Below are 24,938 nucleotides of genomic sequence, written 5' to 3' on the forward strand. Positions count from 1 at the left end.
CGGCCATTTTGCACGCAAACATCGACAGGTGACGCCAGGTGACGCTGTAGCTCTTCTCAACTCCGTGTACACAGTGCACCTGTTCTAGGTTCTAGAACGTCTCATCGTCAAATAAACACGTTAAAGAATATGTATTTAGATATTAAAAAATCTAGCATTTCTTCAATATATACTTCTATTCTTATAATTTCGTTTGCGAAATTACATATTTTTTTATAAATAAAAATTAAGATAATTTTTATTTATACTACGTTTTTATTTATACCTACATATTTAATAAAGTTATTTTACAGGACTTTCGAAAAATATATTTAAAGAAGTACGCGCGCGCGCAGTTGTTATAATGTGTCTTATAAGTTAGCGGAATAAAATGAGCAAAATGGATTTTAAATTATTTAACTCGACAGTTCGATATTGTTACACATATATAATATGCAATGTTGCGCAGTTTTTTTTTACCAATAATATACAATTATACAACTAATTAAAAAAAATAAAACACTCAAGTAGTATCTTCAGGTTTTAATATTTATTTTACAAAACATAAATTTTTCTTATTAAAAGAAGCTATTTTAAATCGATATCTTCTTGTAAATCTGTTTCAAAGTGACTTTTTTTTTTAGCAAAAAATCGATTTTTAAAGAATTGATCCGGAAAATGCGTATTCCTAGCCTCAGGTGGTAGATGTTGAAAGGAACATCTGTAACATCTTGTATGATGGAGATACAACATGGGGATATTATTGATTATCACTACGTATTTGATAAATAGAAAGACGGATATTTTAGAAAGTCAGAACGTATTTATTAATTTTAATTAAAGAATCTACAATAAATTATGAACTACAAAATTTAGTAGAATTAATATATATTTATATAAGTAGATATGTAATTTTATAATATTTCATTATTTAGAAAATATGATTACAACTGTTTGTGATCTAAAAATACATTTGTTACATAATTTTTTGTACTTTTATAGAATTAAAAAATATTCATATTTAAAAAAAAAAAAATCACCAATAATTGTTCTTTTGATATTAAATCAATTATAAATATATAATTATAAATATGCATAATATATAAAATATGCGTTTTCTTTTTTAAGACGATTTCTATCAAATCTCTATTAATTTAATCGGCAAAATTACTTAAATTTACCACATATATTAATTACATGTACCATTGAATTAATATATTAAGAAAGGTTATAGGTGATTTTATAATGTGACTATTTTAATTTTATAAATACTTAAAATTATATAGTAAAAATCTGAATATCAAATGACTGAAATATATATGTATACATGCGGAGTTGTTACGTTAAGTAATCAATACTTCATTCATCGTTAAAATTTAATGAAGAGCAGACGCCATCTTTTGAATATTGCTTAGCATTATGATTGATATTTCGCAATTAATTATTTTTCGGTAAAAGTACTCAAAAGAAGTTTTCAAATAATTCGCAATGAAAGAAGAATTTCATTACGTAAATGTTTTGATAATATTCTATTATAAATATATTAATACTAAAGGTAATTAAAAACACAATATAATTGATATTTTAACGTATATAAATTACAATATTTTAAAAATAATACCTTAAAATATATTTGCTCCATAAAACTTCATGTTACATTGATTTTTCTGCAAATCAAGAATGAGAGAAGAATATAATTAAATATTAATTAAAATCTTTTACTAAAAAATTATATTATTAATACTGTGTAACATATTCGGCATTTAAGTAAATTCATAAAATGATACAATTAATACTATTGATATTTTATGTTATATCACCAAATAATTTGTTGTTGGAAACAATTGAACGATATTAGTAAAACATTTAATGGAGTAAAAGTGTGAAAGATATCATCGTAAAAAATGTTTCCGGTGTCTATTTTCATAGTAATTGATAACTAAGGATAAAATAAAAAAAATTTTAATTTTGTTCTCGATTTGATATTTTAAAAATCACATAATAATCAATACTAATTTGAAGAAATGAAGAGAAAAAAGACATATAATTTTTTTTTCTACTTTCCAATAATGAAAGTTGAGCAAAATTGATAAATTTTAACAACAAAAAGAGAACACATACACGTTATATTTGATCATTTTCACTACCATAGGAGGTTGAAAAGAATTGTAGTTTTAAAATTCTGAAAACACACACACACACACACACACACACACTAAATGAATAAGAAAAATTGAAAAATTTGGACACCTTATTTTTCTATAAAGATGATGTAAGATTTTCTCGAAATTTTTATAACAATAAATCTTTACGATAATAAAGTCACATTATAATTACATATATTTTATTATTAATTTAAATTATCATGTTAAGATCTTTAAACATAAGCTCGAGGACGAAAAAGGCGTAAATTTTATTATATTTATAAATTTAACAAATTTTTTAAATTTATATTTTGAACACTTGAAAATCTTTCTCTTTAAATTTTTTGTTTTATAATAGAGAACATTTTATTGCTTTTATTAATATTTTAAAAAATATTTCAAGAGAGATAGAGGTAGAGAAAAAGAGAGAAGAGAGTAAATTATTTATTCAGCTTGATCTTATCTTAACAAAAAAGAAGCAGGAAAACGAAATTTGTTAAGTACTTTTTAAGTAACGATAATGAGGTATAACGGTATAAGTTATTTTTAAGAATCAATAATTAGTTATTTATTTAACTCGATAACGTGTAGTGATAACGAGAGTTACTTGGAAAAGCAAAATTTTTAATACTTGATTTTTTATTACAATTATCGTTTTTTTTTCTTGATTTGCATAATTTGATTTCGTATGAAAAATAGAAATTTTTTGCTAGCGCCAAAACATACACAAATAATTCAAATGTTGCAAATACAAAATTCACATATTCGACGACCGAGTTATCCCATCGACACTTTGGTTAACGGACGTGTTCTCCGTCAGAATGGAACGGAACTACTACTCCGTTCTGTGAAGTTCTTGACTTTTCTTGACACGAGTTCAAGTGCGCACGCGTCGTTCGATACGTTCTGTTCGTTCAGTTTTGTTTTAGATTTCCTTTTCTCCCAATTAGTGACTAATTAGTATTATAATCAACGTAAATATTTTGCAAATAATTAAAAGCACAGCGTATGGTTCCTAATATCTTAGATAACTTTATAGTAATATAAAGTATAAAGAGGCTAAAAGCCATTAAAAGAAAGAGTATTAACCCGAAGAATGGAAAAGCTTAATATATATGCAAGCAGATAAACTCAATCTTTTTTAAAGAAATATTTATTTCTAAATTTTTTAAATATTGTTTAATAAGCATAATAATTATCTTAAATAATCTTTATAAAGATAATAAAATGCATGAAAGTATTCATATGTGCAAAAGTTTTTTCTCGATTTAAATTTTTTTTCATACTTTACATTTCTTTTTTTACGTATCATTTTCCACTATGTAGTGATCGCAGTATCCTTTTATAATAGGATGCATCCTTGAAAGCAAGAAAATTTATGTAAAAAAACGTTAAAAATAAAAGACTTTTAAATAAGAAAAGAACTTTCACTTAAAAAATGTATAATCTTCGTTGCTTTAAATAATAAAGTTATTTTTACAGTGACAACCTTGTGATTTTTTCCATAATCTTTTGCACTGCAAAATGTTCATTAAAGTAAACTGATAAGTTTAAGAACTGTATGTATAATATAATATATATTAATACAGACTTAACATTTTATTTTCTCACTCCGTATTATTGCTTCAATTATGAGCTGTGAAATTGATAGCCATACCATTTTACTGTTTAAAATTAAATAGGAATTGACTACTTTTATCTTTTAATTTAAATTAACGGAGAGCGAATATTATTGTGATCACACTTTACACGTAGTGTCTTAATTAAGGATGAACCACATGTTAACCGCTGTATTTTCCAAACAAAAAGATCGATTAGTTTGAAGATAAAATTGCGAAATCTACATCTATTGATTCTATCTTTAAGAATAAATCACACATAGAGTGAATTATTAAATAACAGAGAACATCTATTATAATTTAATTTAAATCCGTTTGAACAACTTAAAATTTGTACTTGTTTAACATCGATAATGACCCGATCGGTGTCGAAACGTCTGTATATTCGATTATTTGATGTTTCTACTTTTTTTAATATTAGAAATATTATATGGCTCGTTTATAGTCTTTCAATTCGTATTTGTCAATTTGTCATCTAATATTTGATCGGCAAAATAAAATTAAATAGCTTTCGTTCTTCATTGATACTCTGACATATATTCCTACGCATGGCTCAGATTCTGTGAACCATGTCAATAAGCAAAACAAAACGATTTATTTATGGCTACAATATAAAAACAAGTTGTAATACTACAGAGATTCCGCTATCATGTTATGAATGAAATGAATCGTTTACACATCAGCTGATATGCATAATCAGATATAACACATAGTTCTGTTGCTATTAAATTATACTTCCATCCACGACCACTACCTTGATGCATATTTGTTATCTGTATTGTACCGGAATTTGCTGTGTACAGGTCAATCATGCATATGCTCTTTTGTCGAAATGCAAATACGCGCTGAGCAACAGCAAAAAGAATAACAAACGTCAATTCAATATTCGCACTATGTGATATTTTTATATTATGTGAAGAACGGGAAAGTAGCAAAAGTAATATTGTACTATAGAATTAAATTTAAACTTATTTTAATTATCCTGTTTACAATCTTGTTCTTCGTTTAAAAGCGATCTCAGTTAATTTAACAATTTCAAATTCAGTCTATATTACGTCACCCGAAGATATAATTGCAAAAGATTCATCCCGAAATAATAGCCGTTCAATATACAGTTTTCCTTCTGTCCAATATGAGAATTGCTTTTGACGTCAACGTAGTATGAAAACGAAATACATATTTAATAAATGTGCGAGAGAAAGGAATCTTTATATTATTAAAATGTGACTTCAAAAGACTCCTGTAGCACTCAATCAATATTTACCAGAAAAAAGAAAGTTGGATTTATTCGAAAACATCTCGTGGGGTTGTTGCGGCATAGAATTGAATAGACGCATAGAATTCTTTGTGCAGATAGACAGTAATTTCAAATAACACTTACTGAAAAAAAATCACGTCACAAAGTTATATAACAAAATCATGTAATTAAAATATAATAATGTAATAAAATCTAAATAACGTAACGAATTACCCTAAATCAGTAATTATAAATACACACACAACATGATTAATATCGTATACTTTAAAATCACAAAAGGAACAGATTGATTAACAATTTTTTAATATTTGAAATTCGGCATTTCACCTTTTTTGTTTTTCTCCATTTTCATACTCCTACGCTTCGCAACATCCAGGGACAGTAAAGGTAACGAGATCGTTACAATGAGTATCAATCCCCGGGTAACAAGTCGCTCCGGGCTGTGGAGCTCTAACGATCGGTGCTTCCAACCCAGGAGAGGCTATTTGGAGATGCTCACACATAACGCAACAGAGAAAATGCCGCGGCTGTTGTAAAATATCAATCGCATACACATTTTATTGCAATAAAGAAATAATAGTATAGTGAGAGAGAGAGAGAGAGAGAGAGAGAGAAAATTTTCTATGAAATAAATACTATAATATAATTAATCAAGAAGACAGTTAAGTCACTTACAATCAGCGCTAAAAGGACCAAATTCAAAATTACGTATTTTCGCATAAAAATATTTGCAAAACGAGATGTTTAAAGAAGTGTTTTAGAGACTGAATCTCAACTTCCAAATGCTTAACCCTGTACTTTAAATTAGTGCAGTTGTAGTAAAATCGTTGCATAGACACAGAATTTACAGTTTTATATATGTATGTATGTATGTATATATATATATATATATATATAGTTTCAAAAAGCAAATTTTATGCAGCATCATATAACACGAATTTGTTAAATTCAGTAATCGATGCTGTAATTTAAGCACCGACAAGATGCTTAAAAAATATGGCCAAACTTTAAGAGCATATTTCTCTCATTGTAAGAATAAAAAAAGTCATATAAACATAGAAACATATGCTCTTAAAGTTTGGTCAACTATTTCTGAAGCATCCTGTATATATTATGGACGACTTGTCATATTAATTATTTCACGATTTCTCATCATTGTCTCTAATTTTGGAGCAACAGCATCGACTATTGAAATTGAGTTAATAAGCGCAACAAGTGCTCCATATTCCGTGAACACATCCACGAGCAACTCTTATCATCAAAAGGGGATTAAATACTTCTAGCGTAAACCGATAAAATCGTCATTACACTATAAAAAATACATTAAGAGCGTAAACCGATAAAATCGTCATTACACTATGAAAAATACATTAAGTTTTAATAAATATTTATTTAAATAACTCTAATTAAATATTTACTAAATATAAAATATTTATTTGGTACAAGTGCATTATTTTTATTTATCACTTTTTATTGGCCAATTATTTATTAGATCTAAATAGAAATATTTACTTATTGTTAGAACTATTCAAAAATATATATCAAGATTTACTAAATTTTTTTAGTATAGCAAGGAGAGAATTTAATATATTGTAGAATTCTATTTTCAAAACTTTTACCAAAAATTTACTGATAATATTCGCTATTTCGAAAATAAAAGATAACTTTTAAAGCATAATTTTACCAACAATAAATAAAAGTGATAATAATAATAAAAATAAATACATAAAAATGAGATTAATTTTCGACTCCTGGATTGAGCCCTCTTCAGATAACAATTATTTAAAAAAATTAATTATAAAAATTATAACAATTATAATTATTTTAATTCAATAACAGTTAAAACAAAACTTTTAATTTAATTTTATTTCAATTTTGAACTAGGTTAATCTTTGGTTTCTGTAACTTTCAACGTAATCAACTTAATTTCATAATCATTAATTTTAACTTATAATTAGTTTTAAAAAAACTTACATAATCCTGCGCATTTCATGGGACGAAAATAGTCGTGTTTAAACTGACCTGCTTCATTCTTCTACAACGCGTAACGGAAAAGAGAAAAGTGGCAACAAAAATCAATACACGTGCGACGAGGGTAACAAATGTTTTGCAATTTACAGAAAGCCTCGAGATCCCATCTGCAATTTTGATAAACTCATGAATATTTTCATATTGTTGATGCTAAAGTTATCATATACCTGTTACGAAATCGAGATTCATAGAATTGTTGAAATTAAGGTCTATATTGTTATATCCATTAAATTAACATTAATCGAAATAAAGTTTCAAAAAGCTATATTAGGTGTTTTGTCTCATGACATTAAAGATGTGTGTGCAGAAAAATTTTTATTTAAATTTAATAAATTTTATCCAAATAAATTTGTTATTTGGAATGTAGCTCAAACAATCAATGTTTGAATTAATAAGTACAATTGTTTAAATTTGAAACAATATGGAGGAGAGCTGCCGAATGCGTACCACCTATTTTTTATTATAATTTCTATTTAGCACTATTTTGTACCCAAATAAACATTAAAAATTGTAGTTTGAAGTTAATTAATTTTAGATGTTTATTAACAAATTAATTTGTTATTGGTGAAAAGTTAAATAATAAGCGTTCGAAATTAATCAACTTTAAACTACAATTTTTAATGTTCATTCGCGTACAAAACGCAATGCCTTTTTATAGGCGGGTTCAGCTGATTCATCAGTTGAGTAAGCGCTCGCTGTTATTGGTATATTCTTTTAGATCATTCAATCAGAATTTTAGATCTAGAAGAATACACCAATAACAGTGAGCGCTCATTCAACTATTGAGTCCACTGAATGCGCCCATAAGTCTTTGAAATCGTAGCTTTACGAATTAAATCAAATTTGTTATATACATACTAACAAAAAAGTTCATTATATAGTACAAAAGTTCATCGTTTAAGTTATTTAAAACTACAAAAAAATATGGTCATTTTGTTACATAAAATCATTATAAGCTAATTATTTGCTTTGTTTTTTTATTTCAGAGCGTATTTATAACAAAAACTTTTGCTCATATTTTAGTTGTTGATATTGACTTTTTTAACTAATTTTTGCTAATATTTTTAGTTCCTATTACAGCTAAAAGAAAAAAACATGCATTTAAATTATTTAAATTACATAGATTTAAAATATGACACGTTTTATGTATACTAAAATACGTCTTGGTGACATTTTTGCGTCACTTGACGTAAACACTTCTTTAGATTATTAATGCTTTAACACATAAATGTATGCATCGAAATATATATGCATTTCTCATTTGTATATGAATGTATATGTACGTATGTATTTCTATAAATACCTATATTTATGTGTTAAGACATTATATGTATAATAATGATATTATGCAAATCGATGATGCGTGATATTTGGCACGAGTGTATTTTTAATAATTAAATTTCTGTCCTATGAAAGAAATTAGACAAAGCGTAAGGATTGTCGAGGATAGAATTGCTGTAAAGAAATAATTTCGCACTTATTATACATAAATATATAATATAGAATAATAAATTTTATTTTTTTCTTACACATATCGCTGTAGAGAAATGATTTCACATTAATTATAAAAATGATACTGAATATTTTACTTTTTCCTTACATATATGTGTATATATACATACATATAGATAAATACATACATACATATACATAAATAAGAGAAGGTAAGGTAACTTTCTAAGAAAAAAAAAAGCTACTAAAATGCGAGATCTAGCAACTGAATCATTTTACTCCGTCCGTGGTCCGTCTTATTCCATTTTTTCCTAGATATATAGTTTGTTCTTTGTGTATACACGTACATAAATAAATATATTTCTCACTTTTTATCTTTTTTTTTTGCGCGTATATACATATATATATAAAAATATATTTTTTTAATTCTTTTTTTATATATATTTTTTATGTTTTTTTAATGGAATGAGAGATATTTAAAATACGACATAACGGACAATTTTCTGATGTTAACTAACAGTTATATTCTCTCTAGACCGATTCCAAATTCGTGTCATTTCGCGTACTGTAACAGCACTAAAAGTTTTTACATTATAAAGATTCACGAATGACATTGTAAGCTAGAAAAAAACGCATATTTTGTGTAAAATATTATTTAACAATCAAACATAAATAGACACGTTATAAAAGTTTGTACACATATATTTAAATGTCTACTTTTTTGTGTCTCGTCATATTTTTTAAGTAATAAACTTTAAAACTTAAGTTTAAAGCGGTGGTGAGAGATTTTAATGAGTTAAATTTAGAGACGCAAGGTTTTATGATAAAAATTTTATTAAAAAATTTTTCGAAATTCGTATAATTAATCTTATTAAATTTTAATCAATATATTCTAATATATTTAATAAAGCATAATATGCTTGCTACTCACGTTGAATACAATTGTCTTAGGCCATATTATATTCGAAAAGCAGAACAGAGTAGCAGCTAAAAACTAATCGTTGTACTATCATATTCAGATCAAACTGTTCTGCTTGACAATGAACATATATTACAGCACCTTAAGATATGAAAGAAGAATAAAAGTGAGCACGTAATTGAGATAAAACAAAATAGATATAAAAAAATCATTTCGATCCTGTCGCACGACAAACATTTCCGCGTCCTGTGTATAAGAGTTATAACACTTATCATACGTATTTATTTTTTATTATGTTGACTGGATCTGATTAATGGTAATTAGTTTAAGACGCAGTTCGATCCAGATCCCGGTTCGTAAAGCTTATACAATATACGTTACATCACATATATACACATATACATTGCTTTTTTACAAAGATTACTCTTTTTTTAAACTTCTAAAAGAAATAGAATAACAAACTTATATGTTGCTAGACCCGTAATAAGAACAGACTTCGATCACATGTGCTTTACTTACTTTAGAAAGAGAAAGGAATCTTCGATAGGCTTACCTTCTCTTTCTTACTCTGAGATAGTGAGATTGAACTGCACTAGACTTCTCCCTTTCTTCTATCAACGACTTGGCCAATCGCTGAAGGCGCAGCAAGACTTGCACAAATGAAGCAAAAATGCTGTCCTTTTTTGATACAGAGTTCAAACTACACCTGTGTGATGAACTTCTCACTTTCTCCTAACGACTGACCGAGAAACCAATCGCTGGAGAGAACGAGATTTACAGAGGGAAAAGCTTAATGCATGTGCACTACTCATTACATCTGAATCCTATATTTTTGTTATTCATTATAAATACATTATTTAAGAAAGCTATTCTTGTTCCAATTTTAGCTAGTCCACTATTTGTTATCAATTTTAAAAGTCAGCAAAAACATCTATAACACTAGCACTATTGCTAACGCTTACATTTGCATTAATGTTAGCGTCGATGTCAGCTTTATCGTCATCGTAATCGTCAGCGTCAGATGTGAGAAAATCTTGAACATCGTCAGCTCGTTCAATATAGGTATCTGCTAACACGTCAGTCTTTAACGGTAAAGAAGTCGTTCTTCTTATTTTCGGTGTAGTTTTGAAAACATGATACACTTGCCTTAAAATATAGGGAAACAATGGTCGCTTCTCTTTCTCGAACTCGATACATTGATTGTAAAGATTTACGAGTTTTTTGGGTGTATCAACACGTATTTTTTTGTCATCGGGTTTTAAACCACCACGTCCTACATTATATAAAATAAATAGTTTGTCGGTTTTATAACCATATGGTAAATCACGAGCAAATAATTCATACATTACTATACCAAATGCATACACATCAGATTGAAAACTATATGGATAGTCTTCCTTAAACCTTAAAACTTCTGGAGCCATCCAACGAACAGAGCCAGCTAGTTGGTTCTCTAGCTCCTCTTCTAACTCTTTTTTAGTTTTTGTAGTAGTCCTTTTAGTCTTTTTAATTTTGTCATCAGTTCCTACTTTTTTATTCTTTTTACCCCTTTCAATCTCTTCATCCTTTTCATCGTTTTCATCATTTTCGTCTCTTTCATCCTTTTCGTCCTTTTCGTCCAGTTCATCCCTTCTATTATTCTTCGGTTGTCGGCTCTTCATTACTGCAAGTCCAAAATCACCAATCTTCACGTGAAGTCCATTATGAAAAAAAATATTCTTACTTTTTAAATCCCGATGATGAATATTTCGGGCATGTAAATAGTCCATACCTTCTGAAATTTGTTTAAGAATTATCACAATTGTAATCATTTCTAATTCGTCCTCCGCGACATGCAGACGATGATACAAAGAGTTTCCTTCACACCATTGCGTAATAATTGCTAAATAAGGTTTAACAATACAACCCATAAATGACAACACATGCATATGCCGAATTTTACGTAAAACGTTCACTTCATTTTTAAACATTTCTATTTCTAGTTCTGTAGGAACTTCAATATTAAGTCTTTTCACGGCTACAGGTCCATACCAATCAGCTTTATAAACAGTTCCGTAAGTTCCCTTTCCTTTTTCGTCATCGTCTTCATATGTGACTTCTTCCGCTACAACTTTAAAATCTCTTATTGAATCTTGACTGAAAATACTATCTTCAGATTCTGTATCATCAGCACATGAATCATCTTGGTCCTTCGATTTTTGATGTCTTTTGTTTCTTCTAGGATATCGTAAAAATTTTGTTCTTGTAGTAACTTGAGTGGTCTTATCAATTGTGGCTGGTTCAGTGACCTGAACAGGTTTTTTAATTCGTCTCCTTGAACTAATACTCGGTACGGGTACTGGTGGAATTTGAATAATTCCTGTAGTTGGATTATTAGCCAATAATCTTTCATAATAAGCTGTTCGTCTTCGTATATGTTCACAGAGTAGAGACGCATAACTTACACATTTTGTATGAAATTTTCTATTACATGCTTTGCAGATAAATCCATAAAGAACACTCTTTCCACAAACGTAACAGTAACCAAACACAACTTTGGTACCTGCAAAATTATGAGTCCAAAAAACTGGAACAGGAAATGTTTCCAGATATTCCACAAACACTTCCTTACATGGCAAAGTTGATATGTCTGTATCCCAAGAGATAAAATATGTCATACGTTGCTTAATATAAGCTGCACAGTCATCCAAAATCAATTGCCGACGTTCCATAGCTTTGGACACTGCATTCCTTAAAGTAAGTCCTTCCTTTACCTCTATAGTGGTATATTGACTATTTGGGAGGTGTATCATTAGTATAGAAATCTTTTTCTTCTTCTTAGCGTCTTCAGCTTTTTTTCTCAATTTCTCCAATTCCTCTATTTTTTCCTGTTTACTTTCAAGTTCTATCTCTATACACTGTAATTCATGTAGTTTATCAGCTCCTTCCTCATATTCCTGTAGATACTCTTTCTCAGGAAATTCTTCATCTAAAACAGATAGCCAGCGATTGACAGCAGTTTTACAACATGTCATAACTTTTGCTATGTTATCTATTTCAAATTTTAATGTCTTTTTCTCTTGAATGAGAGATTGATACGAATCCGAATGGATTGCACTTGATGTTGATGGAATTGATTCTACAATCTTTTGATTGTCGTCGTATCCATTGCGCTCGTTCATTCTATCTTCATTTTGGATAGCACCCTGAAGCTCTCTGTGTAACATCGTAGATCGTGACAGTGGATAGCTCGTTGTTGATGTTGATGGGATTGCTATCTCTAAATTGTCAAATTTATTGGACTCTATCATCATATTTGCTGCTGTCAATGGTACTGTTGATTCTTCAATTTCTAAACTGTAGAATTCATCAGACTCCATCATCTGCATTCTCCGCTCATAAGCCATCTTAAGCTGCTTAGCATACCAGGCCTTTCTTGGCATACGCCGTCGAAACTTTCTAGGAGGTTCGCAAATCGTAACTTTCCGTTGTATCTTTTCATTTGAAAAAGGTTGTTTATCTTCATTGTCATTATCTTGGAAGCACCTACACACTCCTCTTAAGAGAGCTCTAAATCCCTCTATTTTGCTCACTGTTCCTTTATTAATTTTTTGATTTCCTTTTTCTCTTTTCTTCTTCTTTGCTCGTACTATACTCTTTGCTATACAGTTATCTTGTCACACATACATCGTCACTCTTTTTGCTATATTTGTTGTTGTATCTTGCACCTGTTGTGTGCAAATTCCTGCAATCATATAACAACATGCAGCATATTACATTTTCTTATTGACCAAAATATCTATTATCTATCAGTTTGACTTTATTCTTTTGCAATCATCATATCATACAATCTCCCCCCCCCCTCTCACTCCTCTATATTATGAATTTATATATAAAATATGTAAAAATAACAAATAAAATAAAATAAAACACAAACATGTATACACACTCCTGTATCTTTCATTTATTTCCTTACTCCTTATCTATCGCTGAAAATCCGTCAGCGATGTAATCTTCTGTTCTCGACAGTCATGCGTTTAAGTGGATCGCGCGCGTGTGATGTAAAAGCTCAGTCTGATTTCTAAAAGCTCCAAAACTGAACTGTAGCAGGAACAAACGATACGCAGCTTTTAAAGGTCAGTGGTGCGCCGCGCCGCGCCGGTGCTGTTCGTGACCTTCGCAATGATTCCCCCTCCTGTCACCTTGACCTCTTCACGTGCCCATACTTCTCCCTCTCGCCATTGCCCTTTCTTTCCACCCTCTCCCTTTCGTCCTTTTCCACTACCGTTGTTCAAAATATTACGATTAACACACCGAGAATTAGTTAAAATGCAGTAATCACTCGAAAATCGCCAGAATCGTGAAAACTTCCGACCGTGAACATTAACCATCCCGATCGATCGGATAATACATGGCTCCATTCGTACGATGAAGTAATTCTGGAACGAGCTTAGTAAAACGCGTAAAAATTCACGTATTCTGTGATTAGTTCTCGGCACAACCTCAACTATCGTCCTTTCGCAGGTATAACGCTTCGCTGCGAATCTTGACGCGTATCCGCTCGATGAAACATTTAAATTTAGACCTCGTTACGTCGTCACATCGTTTCATAGCTTTCGAATATCGGCTACACTTGAAAGAGACGGAGCAGTATTGCGTTGCCAGTGCCGATTAACCGAATACTCATTCGATCAGCAATAATCTCAGCACTGAACTGCACTACAAATTCAAGTTCACGAACAGGTTCAAGTTCAATTTTTCTGTAAACACACTTGCCCGTTCACATAGCGTGTTGTCTGACGTCACTATAAGTACGCTTTGACGTCAGAAGCTTACGGCACTATCACCGTGACAATGGAAAGTCGATCTCTTATTGGCTGGACAACCTACGTAAATTCTCCCGCCCCGTCACATGTACCAGGGCTGACAATTGGAGAACGCTCAAGAACCAGGGACAGCATACCTGGGCAAAATCAATACTTGCTAATATATATACACATATATATATGTATGTATAAACATATATATATATATAACAATTTCATAATTGCTACTTATTCATTTACTACAATTTTATATTTTGTCAATAACTACTCTTATATTCATTGTTGATATGCTGACTAGTAATTTTTATATTTCTAATTTATTATTAAAAATTAGTAAGATATTTAAAATCTCGAGTTCTTCAAAATTTATTCGATAACCCGATATAATATACAAATGATTCAAGTGCTGTCATAAGTAATCCAGAAACATTCAGAAAGAAATTTTAAACAGACCATCTTCTTTGTATACTGAATTCGAGAAAAATTTAATTAAAGCGCTACATAATGTTGGAAATCTTTCGGACAGTGAATTAATTCAAATAATCAAAAGACAGGAATTTGGAAAATGTTTCAAATTTTCTTTTCACGCGACCAATAGTCACAGAACTTTTGCTAATGTTTATTAAAAGAATGCCTTCAAAGATGTCAGAAAACAAACATCACTTGATCAGTCTTACCCTAAAACAAAAAAGATATACAATTTGAATAGTAATTTAAGGATCACTTCTAACAGATGTGTGTGTGTGTGTGTGTGTGTGTGTGTGTGTGTGTGTGTGTACAATTATATATACATATATATATAACAGATTAATTTCTAATTAATCAATAATTAAGTTCAACATATAAAGCTCTTCCTACCTTTTGATAAAGCAGTTTTTTACTCAACCAGAGAGAAAATTTAAGCTATATTCGATTCAATCCATCAATAAAACGTAATTCCATTATTCAATATTTAGACAAACAGATCATGTTGATTTCTATTTACAAAGATCTACCTGAAAAAGAAATACTCAATTTTAAAAAAGACCAAAATTGATCAGTTCACTAATTTTGTTATTCAAAAGGGATCAAATTACTTTTCCATCAAATTTTTATCTTTTTTTTTTAGAGCGATATCTGATTGAGTCGCTAACACAAGATCTACAACAGCATGGTTAGTTATATAAAAATCAAACATAATACTCCTTTTTTTTTAAACTCATAATGCATATTCTGTTTATAGATATATCATTCAAAGTAAAAAAAAGGTAAAAGTAGATAAAACTATTACATTTGTTACTGACTTATTGTTACCCAAAAATATAACTGTGTGTTGCCATTATTAATAAAAAAACATATCATCAATTCATTTAAAAAAAAAAAATAAATAAATAACAATAACATGTAATGTACTATGTTTCAATTTCATATATTTTCTTTTAGAAATAGATAATATTCAGCTGTGAATAAAAAACAATTTGTTTTTTATCACAAGATTTTGCAAATGTTTATTTCTTGTTCAATGTCCAAATAGATTAGTGATTCACAAAAATTAGATTCAATATTACAGATAGAGGCAGATAACAATGATAATTCATCTTATCATCATTGAGTTTCTGTTCTTAATTTTTTAGTAGATACAGCTCAGATCTTTTCTTTTTTCTAAAATATGGATACAAACATATACATGCATACTCTTATTTCTCTTATTCGCAGGATCCAAAATTTATACTTACTGATCTAGAATTCTATATACAGCTTAGTTGATGCATCATTCCAAGGGACATTTTATAATAATGTTCAACAATTTACTTTAAATACACCTTATTAAACTATTTTGAATTTTTGATCGATTATATAATGTCTTCTTGATTTTATTGTAGAACTATCATGTAACAGAACAATTTTGTATATCATATACCTTAAAGTCCATATTATTTCATATAAACTTATATTATACAATAATATCATAAAATAAATTTCAGAGTAAATATCAGATTTAATCTTATTACAGATTTTCTAAACATATGCTCAATAGATAGCTTTTTTTATGCATATAACAGAAGTTAAACAGAAAAAATAGATGACACATTAATTAAAAAGATGTTTAATTAATGTAGCAGGAAATCTATTTTATTATGAGATATGCTTTTCTTTTAAGAGACAGTTGACACAAATGTCGTTTTATATTTGTTATTTCATTGAATAGGAGAATAAAACAACATTTGTGTAGATTGTTTTCTAAAAGGAAAGCAACCACAGTGTTATATACATTCATGTAGCTGCAGAGCTCGTCTTATACATTTGTGAATGTGAGATTTTTTAACCTAAAAGAGAGTATCACCTTCAACACATTACAATTTTTATGATTTTACGTGACTAACGTGACCTTTTCAAAATTCTTATTCTACACAAAACATTATAACGATTATGCATGTTTTTGTCAAAATGTAAGCTACGAGAGTAAAACCAAGTATTTTTAATCAGATTTCCTAATACATTTGATTTCTTTTGTTCAATTTCTATAATTAAAGAATACAAAGCAAAATATCATATTCTTACCAAAACGCTTCCATTTTATAGATATTATTTCAATATTAGGAGAATATGGAAAAATGAGGAATAAAAATTGGAATAAACTCCTCAGAAGTCAGAACTACAGAGCAACGATATACTCCACAAGACCACAGTATCTTGCAATATATTCAGTTGTACGCATGCGTAAAGACTAAAGTTAAGGACTAAAGTATCAGATACCAGTTACACCGGAATACACGATTCTGATAGGTTAATATTTTAATATCTAATATCTGTTCCTCCATTGTGCGCTGACCCTTATATGATGCGCTTCGTGCGATGTGCATGCACGTCTCGACGTATGACTGACGATACGATACGTACCCAATTGGCGCATTCTCAACAATGAAACGAACGCTCGCTGTTATTGGTTTCTTCCATCAAAGTTTTACCCATGGTGAAAATATACAAATGTGAGTCGTTGCGCATAATGGCGGTAAAGAGTGGTGGATACATCGTTCTATCTTTATCATTCGTTGAATGTTAAGAAGGATAGAATGACGTTTGTGTCGAGTGTGTCATCTAAAAGGAAAGCATACAATATAAATAATCCTCTAAGACGTAAAAAAATTTAGTTGTAATCGTAAGGTCTCAAGCAAGTTGACCAATCTCAATCAAAATTACGATCTCACATTTTAAAACGGTCGACTGTAGCTGCGTTCAGCAATGCAAATCTGAGGCATCGGAGTGCTCTTTTTCTATAGTGCACGTGACATATGCTATAATATAAGAGCACTCCGACACCTTAGATTTGCTATTACCGAACGCAGCTTGTGATTGGTCGATTTGCTTACAGCCTTATGATATGATTAAAATTTTTGTACTGATGGTCTTTACAGATTTATACATATATTGGCTGCGTTCAGCAGAAAAAGCAGCTTTGCAACTGTTGTAAAATTTTTGAATATGATTGGCTTATACATATAGATCTAATGAGGAAGTAAAGGCAAGACCAATCATATTAAAGAATTTTGCAACAGTTGCAAAGCTGCTTTCTCTGCTGAACGCAGCTATTGCCACTTCTCTTATTAAAATTTGGTTTCTAAGGAAGTATTGTGTTTTATTATTTCTACGCGAGTTATGACGAGTGCATTATTCGTTCGAAAACCCATGTGAACACGAATGTTTACGTGCGCGAATGTAACTTTTTTATATTGATATCAAAGTCCAAATATTATTACAGATTATTTTTCAAAATTTTTTTAAATGTCACATATTTCTATATAAATAATAATTATTCAATCACATGATTCTATGCAATTGGTCAACTCTTTTTTTATCCGAGATTTATTCGGACTGATTTTTAACATCGTAGACGCAGGCTTAAGAAAAGGAGTCTGTTCTTTTTAACTAAAAGTTTTGCACAAGGCTTGTTCTTTTTGCCTGCACTGTCTGCACCAGTTCAGACAGTGCAATAAGTTGAAGTGAAACAAACGTATATCTGTTTCACTTCAACTTATTGCACTGTGGGCACAGTGCAGAGAAAAAGAACAGGCCTACAGTTCATCTTTCTTTCTTTTCTCTCCACTTGGAGGGAAAAAAAGCAATGAACCATGCAAGAAGTTCAGCTAAACGAATGTTCTACTTAATATTCACAACGTTTGTATCATTAATTACTATCATTTCATCCTTCTTGTCATCAAATGTTAAACGAGGATGAAATGATACACGAGAGCGTTGCGAATTTAACTTTAATAAGTGGATCGCACCCAACATATTGGCAAGACTGCGCTTAATTACAAGCGATGCACATTGAAGCTACAGAACGAAATATGTAGAAACTCACAGAAACCGTTATTAATTATTGTAAAAAAAAATCGTATAAGTTCAGTTGCTATTATATTATATGCAACGAATGCTGAATCTGATCGAATACTGATACTCCGATGGAATTAAAGAATTTAAATGGTTTATAAATAAATATGACCGAATATCTGCGTTTGCTGGTTATTCACTATATATAAATATATTCAGCATTGAATATCTTTTCAATGCTTTGAATAAAACTGAATCGGCAATCGGCTCCTCTGAAAGGAACGGTGGCCATTTTATAACACATTTATGACCAGTGTTGATTAGCACCTTGTCTACACGAGACGACGAGATCTTTCAATTATATCTACAAATATGTCGAAGCTCGTAGCTGGAAAACTGGCGTTTGTTACCGGTTCGTGAAGTTCTTTTTGTTACTGGGTTGAAGTTTAATTAAAATTTCTTTTTTTCATACTTCATTGAAACTTAAGTAAAAGTTCTTTATATAGCTCATAATTAAGTTAGATTGACAAATTAATAAATTCATAACACAATTTTAGAACAACAAATTATAATTTTAGATTCTATTGTTTTTTTCTCTAATTATTCTGTGTTTATATATAACATTATTTTAATTATATCATAAAGATTTAGTTAATTGTAGCATTTAACAATTATTACTCAGCAGATTTGGTGTAAGTATTTTTCAAGCTTGAGCGTTTACGTACTGATAATGATAAAACTTGTTTAAAAAAAGATGTGTGTATATATATATGTATATATATATAGGTATATATATGTGTGTGTGTGTGTGTGTGTGTGTGTGTGTGTGTGTGTGTGTGTGTGCGCGCGTGCGTGCGTGCGTGTGTGTGTGTGTGTGTGTGTGTGTGTGTGTGTGTGTGCGCGTGCGTGCGTGTGTGTTTACATATCAATAAAATTGCAATCTTTCGCTTATATCATATTTAAAAGTGTATAGAAACAAAGATTTAAAAAATAGAAAATATCACTCACTGTTCTATTTAAGATTAATAATAAGAGCTAAAGGACTAACAATAAGAAAAGACGTACATATTTAAAGGTTAGAGAGAATCTGTTGTACCGATGATGAAAAACAAGAGATAAAGCGTGCGTCATGTATCTGCGCTATGAAATAACGCGGGAAATCTAATTGTAATCGTAACATAATTGATGTCTCTGTACAAATTTTTCAACTTTTTACACGAAATAATTTTCTTCTTATATAGATATTGCTCGATCGGTATTTGCACAGCATATATTACATACAATATAACACATATACTACTGAATGAAATATATGTGAAATATTAAATTGACTTTTTTGTAGCTAAAATATCTTAAAATTTCTCGATACACAAATATAAAGTCGGTTTAATATATTAATTTTAATAATTAAAAGAATCATAAAAATATTACTTATACATATTCATATTTAATATTTTGCAATTTTTTGTAGGTATCCAATTTTTAATTTTAAATGTCGTAAATATCTTTTGGTAATAATAATAATACTAAAATTTAATGTTAACATTTTATTGTTCTTTTCTTACATTTACATTATTGTTTATATGAAAAACTTAAGTTTATATCACATAAATAATACAAAGCATGTAAAGTATCCACACATAAAATGTAATCTTGAAATCTATTGTATAACATAATATTTTGACTTTCTCAATTACGTTACAGGTGCTGGAAGCGGTATCGGAAGAGAGGTATGTCGAGTTTTTGCTCGAGAAGGTGCTACCGTTGTCGCAACCGATCATAATATTAAAGCTGCTACGGAAACTGTAGCCACTTTGGAAGGTCTATATAATTCTATTAATTAATTTTTTTTTATTTAAGATTGGAACCAATGTACAAAACTTATATATATCTTGGTATATGTCAATTTTAATTACCTATAAAATTACATATATCTATTTTATTTTAATCCAACAATTCTATTTTACTCTGTAACTATTATTATTAGTTATTTTAATATATTTATTAAAATACGCTTACAATGTTACAGGTACTGGACATACTGCATTGGATGTTCAAGTTACTGATCGGAACAGCATAGAGACAGCATTCGAACATGTCTTAAAGCAATTTTCAAGACCACCTACTGTCATTGTTAATTCAGCAGGCATTACACGAGATAACTTTTTAGTCAAACTTAGTGACAATAATTTTGATGATGTAATCAATGTTAATTTAAAAGGTACTTTCCTAGTTATGCAAACTGCAGTCAAAGCAATGATAGAAGCGAATACAACCAAAGATTCCTCGATTATCAATATCGGTTCAATTGTTGGTAAAAATGGGAATATTGGACAAAGTAACTACAGTGCATCAAAAGCTGGAGTTGTAGCTATGACAAAGAGCGCTTCTATGGAGTTCGGACAGTATGTATCAGTTATATCACGATTACTTTATATAAAATATTTCTTATTGAAGATAAATATATCGCATTTTCTACAGATTTGGTATTCGGGTAAACGTAGTACTGCCTGGTTTTATAGACACTCCTATGACTACGACTGTGCCTGATAAAGTTAAAGACTTATTTATAAAGAATATACCATTGCAAAGATTGGGAAAGCCACAAGAAGTGGCAGAGGTTATTACATTTTTAGCTTCCGATAAGAGTTCTTATGTAAACGGAGCATCTATTGAAGTTACTGGAGGATTGCATTAAGTTTTATGTTTTTATTACGAACAGATCTATATTTTTCGACATTTAATAATATATTATTGTATTATTATTTTGTTATTATTTTATATGATTATTATAGAAATATTATTAAAGAATTTTCCTAGATAAATTAAATTAACCAGATGTAAAATAACAAATCACGCTTTTATTTTAATTATTTGAATGTTTGCTAACATTTTATATTGCTTTCCCGTTATTTTTTAATTACATTAATATTCAACTTATATTATTAATTCTAAAACAATGAGAAAACAATATAAAATGTTAACAAATGTTATGACACGTTAAACGAAATATTGAAACAAAAACGATTCAAGATGTATGAGATTGTTATTTTACGTTTGACTGACTCGCATTTACTTAGGAAAGTTATCTTTTCTCTATCATGTACTTATATATATTGATTAAGTACTTATATTAAGTATAATAAAATACAAACATTATGCGACTGAAAACGTGGTGAAACAATAAAGCAGATGCATGTAAAGACTGCATTCTGTAAAATGAATAATGTGCATATGGTATCATTTTACATTTGTTAATGTTGGACAAAGATAAAACAAAAATGATACATTGTGATATTTTAAGGAATCTGGAAAAAGTAGATATATACTGTATTGATATACATATTTTTTTAAGAAATACAATGTATATTAATTGATAATTATATTAATACAATATAATATAATATATTAATATATATAATAAATGTGATATATTTCTCAAAAATACACTTAACAGGTAGAAAAACCAATTAAATGCCTTTTTTCCATAGGTGCATAGATTACTTTGATCGTTGTTAAAACCTAACTTAAAATTGTACTCTGTTAAGAAGATAAAATACCTATTAAACCTAAATAATGCATTATTTTCTATTGTTATATCTATAAATATCTCATAGATCATATAAAATAAAAGAAGGGCCAAGAGCCAAATGTTGACATTTAATAAAGACAATTTACTTTAAATTAATAAGCATTACAAATTAAAAACAATACAAATCAAATAAAAATAAAATAAAATAAAAATATCTCATAGATTATTCTTTATGAGATATATTTAGTAGAAAACTATTTTGCGAAAATTATTAAAATTGTTAAACTGCAAATTAAATTGTTTATGTGTTTGTTGTATTATATATTATTAATTAACTAATGAAAATAAGGCTACAAGCCAAAAGTAGTTATTCAAACCGTTTATTACTAAATTAAAGACACAAAATAAACATGAAAAAACAAACATCTTTTCGACACTTATTTTCAATATGTAACAACAATATTTCAAAAATCTGATATATACTCTAATATTAACGCAACATTTAACCAGATTAAACAATCTTTTTAATATTTTGCAAGTATTATTGCCAAAGTTATTTTTAATATGAGAAAAGATAAAAAGATTGTTAAAAAAATATCTGGTTTAAATCTGCGTTAAATGTTGCGTCAATATTAGAGAGAATACGTATCAGATTTTTGAAATATTGTTACACATTGAAAATGACACAATAAGTGTCGAAACGACGTTTGTGTCTTTCATGTTTATTTAAACGGTTTGAATAATTACTTTTAGCTCGTAGACCTTCTTTTCATTAGTTAATTAATTTATTACTTAAGTCATATATTATTATATCATATTATTGAAAATATATATTTTTATATATGAAATATATAAATAAATGAGTTGTTTACAAAAGAATATCTGTTAATTAAAAATTGAAAAAATAAAAGTAGTATTAGAAATATTAAATATTTACAGTGTGACGTATTTTTCAAAGATTATGAATGAAACATAAAACAATAAATTGCATAAATAATTTTTTTTTTAAAGACGTGGTTGTAAATTGCATCGCTTGCATAAGCAAATTATATAGTTCATTAAAATTGCGATACTGCGTATAGTAGTTTTTCATTTCTTTATTTTTCAATGAGTATTTGTATAAAAAAACGCAGTAGACCATTAACCATTTTCTCTTCTTCATAAATAATGTTACATGTTTTCTACCTTGATGTGTAATATATATTTCTAAATTGAAATATTTATGAATAGAGAGAGAAAGTATTCTGTAATTGTCAAAGATATTACGTGAGAAAGTTATTTTTGGAAACTGCTTATTACGGCAAATGAATGATTAATATGTATGATCTAAAGACCGCAGCAATACTTTAATGTCTAAAAAAATTTTTTTTTTCGACATTACGAGTGATGCTCATACCATCGTCAAAGAGTCCTGAGAAAAAAAATGTTTCAGCATGACTGAACAACCAATGATAGTTCGTCAAAGAATTAGTAAGAGAGAAAGAGAAGACATCCTCTAATAGTATGAAATTTCACGGTGAAACTTCTAGGGTCCATCATTAATTCAACACGAAGTCATGCGAAGCGATGCTGAAAGTTTTGCAATTTATAATCGGAAACAGCATGGCCCGTACTGTATTTTGTTCCTCATAGATTATTTTAGTACTAGCTACTTTATTATTGCTAATTAAAATAGATGGGAAATAGTTATCGTAAATCAATTCTTAATTAAAAATATCTTCAGTTAATGGTATTAAATCAATAAATATAATTATTTCTTTTTCTAAGTGTTTTGAATAATATATTACATTTTGTCGTCTAAACATAAAATTACGGAACTGTTACTTCAACGCATGTATGTTACTAATTTTTCATCAAAAGGATACAGCTTTTATCGTTAAAATTTTTAATTAAAATTGATAATAATGCAGTACTAATTTTAATTGAAACTAAATGAGTAACTAGTACGATTTTAATCAAATAAATTTTTCAAACTAAAGACTAGCTCTTACTGGATAATACTACATGCGAGATCGGAATTATAGTTGTGCAACGCTCTTATGCTTTTAAATTGTAGTAATGACGCACAATTTCCAGGAATTTCATTAATACACATGTATATTTCTCGAATATAGAAAATTCATATTAATGCAGATTTGTTTTTTTCCAAGCAAAAGTTTATGAAGACGAAATAGTTTTAAAAGAGTTCCATCTTTATATATGAGAATGTATGAAAAATGAAATATATGGCTTTGTCGATGATTACAGAAAATTTTAATCGATTTCTTTAACATTTTAACAATAGATTTAAATTGAATTTCACATATGAGGAACGTCTTTCGACCGTAAAATTATGAGTTCTAGTGGTGGATTCTTCAATAACGGCGATTTTTATCAAAGATTCAAATACATAAAAAGTAGCTGTTAGTTATGCTATTCAATTACTTCAAGATAAAATCACAAAATCAGTCTAAATTGACTAAGAAAAGTCTCTTTCTAAGTTAAATGACTAGAACGCACGCGAGCACGTGTCGATGAGCTCGCACTGTCTCGCGCGCACCGACCAGTCTAAAGGTTTTCGATTTTCACTCCACAGGGAGACTTCGCCCCACCATCATTTTCATTATAATACCGCGAGAACATTTCAGAACCATTGGTCGGATCACAAACGGCTCGTACAGTTGATTCGTGGTCATCCAGCAGGACAGAAGGATCCATCTGAAGACGCACGTAGCCGATCATCTCTTTTATATTCAATTTTTCTCTTTCTTCCTGAGGGCGGGCAACAACATTAACATTTGAAAATTATCATGATCTTAAAAAGATCGCGTTATCAGAATTCTCTGATAGGCAATTTAGAAGTGAACATGCAAATATAACGCAGCCTTGTTCAGACGTGACTATAAGAG

General features: G+C 29.1%; 2 protein-coding genes across 3 annotated transcripts; one reads left to right on the forward strand and one right to left on the reverse strand.

Annotated features, from left to right (window-relative positions):
* Nucleotides 1–9,616: 9,616 nt before the first annotated feature.
* Raf (serine/threonine kinase raf oncogene) lies at nt 9,617–14,339 on the reverse strand. 2 transcript variants are annotated; one of them, XM_018550590.1, is made up of 3 exons: nt 13,358–14,339; nt 11,174–13,126; nt 9,617–11,065 (listed from the first exon to the last, which is right to left on the reverse strand). In XM_018550590.1, the coding sequence occupies exons 2-3, from the start codon at nt 12,822–12,824 to the stop codon at nt 10,314–10,316; spliced, it is 2,403 nt and encodes an 800-aa protein (XP_018406092.1). In that variant the 5' UTR covers nt 12,825–13,126; nt 13,358–14,339; the 3' UTR covers nt 9,617–10,313. The 2 variants fall into 2 exon arrangements, with proteins under 2 accessions (XP_018406092.1, XP_018406091.1); XM_018550589.1 differs by having other exon boundaries at nt 9,617–13,126.
* Nucleotides 14,340–18,859: 4,520 nt separating this feature from the next.
* On the forward strand, nt 18,860–21,216 carry LOC108782190 (estradiol 17-beta-dehydrogenase 8). The gene is made up of 4 exons (XM_018550396.1): nt 18,860–18,930; nt 20,223–20,339; nt 20,548–20,923; nt 21,000–21,216. Exons 1-4 carry the CDS (start codon nt 18,891–18,893, stop codon nt 21,214–21,216), a joined length of 750 nt encoding a protein of 249 aa, XP_018405898.1. The 5' UTR covers nt 18,860–18,890.
* Nucleotides 21,217–24,938: the final 3,722 nt, after the last annotated feature.

This window comes from Cyphomyrmex costatus, unplaced genomic scaffold (genome assembly GCF_001594065.2).
Source record: "Cyphomyrmex costatus isolate MS0001 unplaced genomic scaffold, Ccosl1.0 scaffold123, whole genome shotgun sequence".
In the NCBI taxonomy this organism is placed as follows: domain Eukaryota; kingdom Metazoa; phylum Arthropoda; class Insecta; order Hymenoptera; family Formicidae; genus Cyphomyrmex; species Cyphomyrmex costatus.